The 9,112-nt window shown below is 37.5% G+C and overlaps 1 protein-coding gene across 1 annotated transcript; it reads right to left on the bottom strand.

The window, feature by feature from the left end:
* Window positions 1–1,765: 1,765 nt before the first annotated feature.
* Window positions 1,766–5,576, bottom strand: LOC122017459 (aspartic proteinase 36-like). The gene is made up of 10 exons (XM_042575083.1): window positions 5,169–5,576; window positions 4,639–4,768; window positions 4,267–4,523; window positions 3,294–3,521; window positions 2,844–3,006; window positions 2,686–2,762; window positions 2,511–2,607; window positions 2,338–2,404; window positions 2,151–2,222; window positions 1,766–2,069 (listed from the first exon to the last, which is right to left on the bottom strand). The coding sequence occupies exons 1-10, from the start codon at window positions 5,525–5,527 to the stop codon at window positions 1,897–1,899; spliced, it is 1,623 nt and encodes a 540-aa protein (XP_042431017.1). The 5' UTR covers window positions 5,528–5,576; the 3' UTR covers window positions 1,766–1,896.
* Between the last annotated feature and the right edge of the window lie 3,536 nt (window positions 5,577–9,112).

Here is a 9,112-nt window from a genome sequence, read left to right as displayed (position 1 = left end):
GGGGAGAGGATTGCTGGTGGTACTCACAAGCCTACAAACACTACAGACCAAGCACCCGGAAGCGTTAGAGCGAGAACTAGGGAAGAGGTCCCTAGCGCAAACCTTTTAACGCTCAAGTCAGAAGAGAAGTCGAGCGGAAAAAAAGAGAATGAGGAACAGTAAATGCGTGCGCGTGAGACTAATGTCTAGTGCGTATTTGACCAACAGAGAGAATCTCTCTTTTTATATTGTCTATCATAACCTCCTCAATCATAAGACATCAGAGAATGTCAAGTGTCAGGAGGTGTCGGGTGAAAAGAGGATGTACGACGGACTTCCATTAGGTAGAGGAAGGTTCCACGATTTGTATATGGCAGAGCATTGGAATATTCTCTGACTAATAGCTGTTATTTCATGACAAATTGTTGTGATTTCTTAACAGCGTTGTCCCCTGGGGGTCCGATCGGCTAAGAGGCCAATCGAAAGTAAAGCTGGACTTCTGCCCATGAGAAGTGAGGAGACTGAGCTCTGGGAGTTCGATCGACTAAGGCCGACCAAGAGTAATGTTGGATTGGTGACCAAGAGCAGTGAGGGGATTGAGCCCTAGGAGTCCGACCAATGTAAGGTCGGCCAGGAGTAAGGCTAGGGTGGAACCTAGGAGAAGTGAGAGGCCTGAGCCCTGGAATTCTAACCGACGTAAGACTGACCGAGAGTAAAGCTGGGTTGGAGCCCAGCAGAAATGAGGGGACTGAGCCCCGCGAGTCCGATCGACTAGGAGGTCGAACGAGAGTAGATGTGGAGTGGACTACTTGGATGCATAGTCCTGAACCCTTATTGCTACCTTCTCCTGACTTTTAACTGTCACGTTATCTTAATAATCATCTCTGCCCTATCACCGAGGTCATCCATTATTCTCCGTATCAAATCTTAAACATTCATTATTGACCTGGGGTTTACCCCACCATGTGCTTATGGTCTATGTACTTACATGTACCTCCCTCCATATTTATGGGGTTCAGACTAGGGGGCCACTAAAGTAGTGGATCTATTTTTTTCAAGTGTTTACTTAGATGGAAATTTTTAGCCGATAAAAACTGTGAATGTGGGTAACACTTTCTAAAACTTGATTTATAACCCCTACTTGATCCTCTTTAGTTAATCACCATCCTTACCTCCTTCGTGCACCAAACTATCTTTGTTATTATACCAAACAAACTAATTGAAGTATGAATAGAGTTGTCAAAATGACAAAAAATTAATGAATCTCAAGTTAGGCCTACTATCACTTCCTCATTTAACATCACACTTTATAGTATGGAATTCCTCAATTTTTGGCAAAATTAGTTAACTCCATGAGGATCTTGTCTTCTTACCTCAAAATCTTAATTCCTTCTGAAAATTGCTTTTTATATACAAATAAATAAAAATAAAACTATATAAATATGGCAATAAACCGAGTCCCTCCCTAATATTAAAATTATGTCCTTTCCCATGATGAACAAATCAATGAGGTGCTTTGATGTTATATTGTATGAATAATGACTCATGAGTGAGACTTCAAGTAACCAAACAAAAAGGAGATTGGCAATCTTCCATATCAATCTCTTCAACAAACAAACAAACAAAAAAATTAAAATTTTCTTCATCAGACAGTTCAAAAACCGGGCTCGACTTGCTTAAACTGGTTCAATCGCACAAATACAAATAATTACGGTCGAACCCGATTCAAAAACCCGCAACAACTGCTGTAACACTTGATCAGGGTTTTAAAACACTTCCCAGAAGAAACTTAAACATGCAAACCTCATGAACATTTTATAGAGTGAAGAATCAAATTTACAGAAAGTGGAGGTAGTTTCGATCCAACAGCAGCAATAAAGAATCAGTGTGTGCATATATTTACCATCTGTATCGTCGCTATCTTAGTAATCTATTTGCAAAAAGTGTATAAACAAGAACAAATCCAGTCATTGTCCAAAGTAGTTTATCGTAAATGATCTGTGAGGATTGGCTTATCACGATTTGGCTGGCGTTCAGGAACCGGTCCTGGTTCTTACCAGATGATATGCTGACATTGACAGACTGAGAACCTGAAGAAAAGAGTGGTAGAGGTTTCAGCAGCTGATCATAAAAGCAATAGATAGAAGAATCATCCGCGATCAGAGACTTACAGTCGTAGCTCCGCCAACCGACACGCTGATTTGCCAAATCATACACCACTATCTTATCCTTTAGAACAAGGTCTGCAGAGAAGAATGCACATTGTGTTAATAACCCTTTAACTCGCCAAGCTTTCGATAAACTTTGTGAAAGATAAGAAGTTTCAAGAGCATGGAATTCTGTCTTTAGTCCACAAACCTCCTAGAATTGTTACTCCTGACCCGTGGTTGTTTTGCAAGCCTAAACACCATATGTCTGTATAATCCTGCACGTCGAAGTCAATGCTACCTATCAGATGCTTTGTGAAGTAGTAATGAACTTGTGGCTGCCACAAAATTACTCATTCGACAAAAACAATGAAGGCAACTTACAACAATGCCTTGTTTTAATAGATAATCCTCGGGCGTTAGTAACATTGATGCGCCGCCCTTAAAGTTCAATGTGATCGAAGGAAATGATTCATCGAGACTGCAATTGAGAGAAACAGCATGCTGTTATACGAGTCAGATTGCTAGAAAGACAAGCACAGCAATGTGTTGGAAAAACCTGCTGGAAGTTATGAAACACTCATTTCCACTATCGGTGGGGATCGAACGCACTGATGATGAAACAGAACCGTGCATCTACAAATAGTAAAGCAGAATTATTATGACAGCAATATAGATTGATAATAGGTTGGCCTCAGAAGCAACAAGTAAACTTACTGCATTGATCAAAGTAACGTAAATCTGTTCGGCAAGGTAAACCAATGTAGTCCCAGAGTCGACAATGGTCCCTTGCAAGTTTGTTGTGGTGAATGCCGATTGATCGATGGATAGTGGCTGATCATTGACAGCAATGCTTTCTAAAAAAACATTGTAATGAGGCCTGATGGGCAAACTGAGGCAGTCAGCATGTGTAAAAATCTTTTAAAAATAGAAGATAAAAAGACCAAGGGGGAATATCCAAAGAATGGTTGTCTGAAACATCATAGGCAAATTCATAATGGCGATATTTGTCATAAGATAACTAGAACACATCCATAGTTTTAACAAAATGAGATGATTTCCTAGCTAAGAAGAAAGGGATTGTTTTAATCATGAGAAAAATGCTTCAACTTCCACCAATTTTAGTGTGTTTAGAAAAGCATAAAATCTTATATCAAGAGAACTTACTGTGCTGGAACAAGTGGGGTGTAGGCGATACCAGGTGCCAAAATCTCTCCAAGAACCAATATGCCTCCGCCATTGTCTGAACCCTTCAAGCAATGTGAAAAAACTGGAGGCGCAACACCCATAGCCGACAATTGTGAAATGACAGATAATCCATTCTGTCCAAATCCCAAAATTCCACCAACTGCCTTGTCTGACTTGCTCAAATCTCCGGTCTGAGAGTTGCTACAACTGTACAAAAGCTATTTTTGAATCGGTAAATGTTTGTAATAATTTCCTTATATTAACTCAAAGAGCAAGCGGAAAAGCATTCAATTAAACTGGTGTAGGAAAAGAATGAATAATGAGGAAAGCAAATATCTATCAATGAAAATGACATAGAACTAGTAATCAATTAGGGAAACAAAGATAGCCTCACCTACACTCAGCAATCAATATACTGCATAAAATCTATGAATGAGTACCCTTTCTCACAACATAAAATAACTAATAGAAGGCAATTTCCTTTTGTCAGACCGAATCGAAATTGAGTTCATTTTTTTTGCAAGAAATATTTCATGGGAAATGAACGAGTAGGAAAGTTATCGTGCCTACAAGTTTTTTGTCCTTAACTATATGAAGCTAAAATTGTTTTATATAAGTTTATGGTATATGCTAAAGTCAAAATTTCCTATTGCATTATGTGATAATTTATATATGATGGATATGATCACTCAAACTGAGCAATGAAATTAAACAAACACACAGCATAGAGATACGCGTATAAAGGGCGGTACGGGTGCATGATGCTCCAACAAATGCGGGATCCTAAGGAAGGGTCGGATCATATTGGGTTTATTGTATGCAGTTTTACCTTGCATTGCAAAAGGTTGTTTCCACAAAGATGCACATATAAGTAAATGAAATAATAAAGGGTCTAATTTTTTGCCTTAAACTAGACACATCAATCAATTTAAGTTTTAGCAAGTATTTGTACCCGAAAACTATTTGAGCTGAGGAATTCAAAGACTCTGAATTTGCTGTAACTGTATCGAGGTGCATAATATCATGTACATAGAAACCGGCAGTGCCACTCCCATCACCATATTGGAAGGAGTAACTACAAGCATTTCCTGAAGAACCGATCGAACAAAAGGCCTCACCATTTTGGACGGCAGAGGTACAAAGTTCATCAAAGCAAGTAATAACTGAAGATGTGGATGATTTATCAGGTTCATAGAACCCCAGTTGGATCTGCATACCACCAAATGAGAGCTCATGCATACAATCTACCTCAAATGGTCAACAACATATCACTCGAGTAATAGAAAACATATCCAGGAAATCATTGGAGTGCAAAACGGCTTACATCAAGTCCGCTAGATGTCGGACAACCATCGCATGGATTGCAAGTTACCCACAAGACATCACTCCCTGTATCAATTTGAACATAGTATTCTTTTGCTGGGTTCCCCAATTTCACGTGAGTATAATAAAGCCTGAAGTAGAATGCGCAGATTAGCACAGATGATTTCTCAAATCTTCAACAAGTACCATGAACTAACTCCATTCACCAAGAGATATAAGGAGAACAGTATGAATGATTCCATGACAAACAAAAAATGGGGGAAACGCAGGTGCTGAAGAAGAAATAAGTAATTTTAGCATGGTTCGGATGGAACTCCTAGAACACGAAGAACGATATTCAATGAGTGAACATTTAGGAGAACAAAGCATCGAACTGATGCGAAGAAGCTACAATGCGTATTTTCAAAGCAAGCCGCCAGAATCCCTCAACAATTTCGAACCATGAGAATGAAAATATATATATATATCCAAAAAGATTCCTTTTGGGGGCAAAAAAGAAGCAACTTTCGGCAACGAAAAAGGTTTACATACCCGACGGTGAAGGGATTGGAGGAGCCCTCGACGGGGAAATTCACCAGGCCGGAGGCGGCGAGCAGGGACCGGCCGTGGCGAGCGCGGTCGCGGGCGAGGAGATGGCCGAGGTGGACGCCTCGGTGAGGCAGCGACCTGAGGAGTTTCAGTCTGGCAGGGAAAGCGCCGTCCATGGGGCCGACGGCGACCAAGGCCACGGCAGCAGCGAAGAGGAGGATCACCTGCGGAACCCGCATCTCCCTACCGCCAACGGCCATCCTCCCTCCTCCTGGACGGTATGAGGCTGCCGCCCAACGTAGCGGAGGAGGAGGGGAAGAAGGAAGGGGATTATGCCATCGCCATGAACAATTTGGGAGCATTTATATGCCCTCGTTTCTTTCCTCTTCCTTCCTCCCCTTCCCTCGCTATTTAGAGTCTTTTCCTATTTACTGAATAAATAAATAAATATCATTTTTCAAAAATAGACAAAAATGGGAAGAAAAGATGACGTGGCGTCAGGAGATGGATATTGTCGGATGACGTGGAGGTCTATGATTAGGGACAAGATTTGACGGAATTAGGTCATGTCATTTTCACCACTGAAAAAAATAACAAATTAAAATTTAAACAGGACAAATATATTTTTTAAATATATATTAAAACTTAATTTTTTTTAATTAAGAATTTTTTTGTGGTTTGTTTTGAAGTCAAGGCTTAATTTGGTGTATATATATATATATATATATATATATATATATCCCGCTATTCGGACATATTTGAGGGTCTCATTATTATTCCGGATAGATAACTTTGTAATTTGATAATATATAAGGTAGTACCTAATAGATCCTTATTTATATTTATTTAATATCTATAAAATCAATTAAATAAATAAATTTAAATAATATTTAGTTGATTAATGTTATAAATAAGAATTATAAAATATTCACGTATAAAGTTGGTAAACAATGTTTATGAAAAAAACTTATGAACTATCTATCGAAAAAGTTTCCTCAACCTAATAAATAAACAAATAAATAAAATTAAAAATAAATTAATCTTATCTGAAAATGGAGAAAATGGTACTGAGTAGGTGGCTCTAGTATTAACGGTATGAAGACTCCTAGCTGAAAAAAGATGAATCTGAATGGTCCTATGTATCAAAGGGAATATCAGCAATCGAGTCAGGGAAAGATCCCCGGCATAGACACTCTGACACTCAAGTAAGTGATCGATTCAATAGAAGGTAGTGAGCAGTAGTTGAACCATGGATGTATAACGTCTTGCATAGAGTAAGCGTATTTACTCATGTAAATGGAGACCCTATTTTATAGTATTAATTTTTCTCTCTGCACGAATCTTGATGTGTTGTCAAAAAAGAACAGATCATAATGATGCTCTAACATCTTTTCTAAAATTGACCCATAATTTCTACGTAGAAGATTTTGTCATACAGTTGGCACAGGGAATATTCCCGTGATTTACTGACAGCGGACATAAAATGACAAAAAAAATGTTGGGTCGTTGAATATAGGGGGGGCTTTAATATGCTTAAATGACAGATTAATCAAGTCCCCTTAGCAGTTTGATCTGACGTCGCTCACAAGATGCGCCAGGTCATATTAAGGAATGATATCAAGAACTTAATCTTCACTTGGCCTCTCTGTCTAGCCAAAAAGTCCGATCAAACCGAGTGTCTAGTATGCTCGATCGATAATATAGTTTGATTAGTCAAATCATTCAGCTGAAATAGGTAATCATATTATCCCAGGTGATGAAATGGACTTTACTTTGAATAATAATGGCTTAGTTCGGGGTTTCATTAATACTAAGGGACTTGAAATCCGACCAGACCAAGAGTCCAATTGGATGACCACTCGATCGAGAAGGTTGATCGTGCTAGCCCCAAGTGTTGACCCCTCCTTAATTTTGACTATCATGTTAGACCCCTTCCTAGATTTTGACTTGACTTTTGGGTCCTATATCATCAGATGTTTCATAAATAAACAAACTTAATGTTGTAAATAAGGATTATAAAGAATCTTCATGGATAAAATTTGTGAACTATATTCATGAATAAATGTTCCATCAACTTAATAAATAAATAAAAATTAAAACAAACAGATAAAGTTATATTATAAGTTTGATAATTAATCAAATAAATTTAAATTTTTAAAATTTTAAACATACAAATAATATTAAACTGAGAGCTCTGAATACCTAAATGAATTAAATTCAAATCCAACTCGAACCAAGTTGAAATTCAAATCAAGATAAGCTCGTAAAATAGAAAACATTGGTTTTTGGCTCGACTTTTCCTTATCTCGATTATCTTATCAAGTCGGAAAACCACACAGCTCAAACTCAGCTTCATTCGTTTACAGTCATATATTTATTAAATTAATATGATGGTTACATTTTATATTGTTGACTTTAACAACTGCAATTAATTAAAGATCACGTGGTTTAATTGTTTCATGAGTGGCTTGTGAATGAATGGTAATCTTCATTTTCATGATCATTAAAATATAAATATACGATGTATATCTGAATTATTAAAACAAATAAAAAAAACAAAATGATAAACATAAAATTCTAAAGAGAAGCCAAAATTAATAATAGTATTAGTTTAATCTTTTTTCCTTCACAATAAAAATACTTAAAATAATAATAATAAATTATGCAGGTATAAATATTATTTTTGATAAATTAAAAAATTTCTTGCGTAATTACATTTTATTTAGATATGTCGTTTAAAGATTTAGTTTTACTGAAACAACACTTAAAATTTTTGAACTTTTAGAAAACCTATCCGTAGGATCATTTATGAATATTGAATTATGGAAGATGGTGTATCATCAGTTCGATCCTTAGTTATGATGTATTTATAAAAAAAAATTTATGAAAAAATTTTATGAGTTCGGACCAGTCATTCCAAGGCTAGTCAATGAGACTAACTGAGTTTATCAATTTTTTTTTCATCAAAACATTACAGCTGTGATAAAATGAGGAATGTGCAAGAAGTTTAGTTCGAAAAAAAAATCAACAGACATTCATATGATTAGTGATAATGTAAAAGTTCAATTTGAGATTATATAATAATGAACTTGGTTGGTTCCCGGTTTACTCTTCCACTTGGTGGCGGTCGTCCACTCGTGGTGGGTAGCTTCTCTTCAGTGGTTCTTAGATGAATTTGGAGGGTGCAGAGAGGATATCCTACTGACTATATCGGAGTTTTCTTCTCTGGTACAAGAGTTATCTTCTCACCTGTATTACTATTCATCTATTCGGTAAATCTATTCCTCTCCCTTTTTTCCTTTAGTTTTCTTCGACTTTTCTTCCGCTCCCCTCTCCCTCCACTGTCCTGATGCAAGACGGAAGAATTGTGCTTGATCAAAATCACATTGATTCACACATCACAAGAGGTTGCTGATGTTTTCAAATTCTGTGCAAATTTCGACTGACAAGTTCCATAGAAGGAATTTCTTAGAATTTCTTAGATTAATTAATCAGTTAATCAGATTAATTCCAAATATATTGGCTTTAATTGGAAGTCTTTGGCGGCATATCATATTTGGTTTCGGTGAAGACAAATTGTTTTGTTTAGATGGTGATTTCAAATTGGTGGTTGCATGTTACTCTTTCATTTGCTTTGAATTTCACATGGAAGTGCTCCCAGGGCGTAGCGCAGACGGTGGGCGCATGGTATCTCTGGCGTAATGGCCAGGGGTCGATTCTCAGGAACTGACGACCTGGGGTTTACCCCGCCATGCGCCTATGGCCGTACCTGCATAAACCTTCCTCCATATCCGTAGGGCCGGTACTAGGGGGGCCGCTAAGGTAGTGGATCTACCTTTTTTTTTTTTTAATGTCACATGGAAGCATCAAGAAGAGAAAGAAAAAAGGCCTTACTGAGGTAGCGAATCAAGCCTCTAACGTGGTTGAACAAGAGCATGTTGACTTAG

Source organism: Zingiber officinale, chromosome 8B (assembly GCF_018446385.1).
Source record: "Zingiber officinale cultivar Zhangliang chromosome 8B, Zo_v1.1, whole genome shotgun sequence".
NCBI classification, from domain to species: domain Eukaryota; kingdom Viridiplantae; phylum Streptophyta; class Magnoliopsida; order Zingiberales; family Zingiberaceae; genus Zingiber; species Zingiber officinale.
Note: the sequence above shows the minus strand (reverse complement) of the source record. Positions and strands in the feature narration are given on the sequence as shown.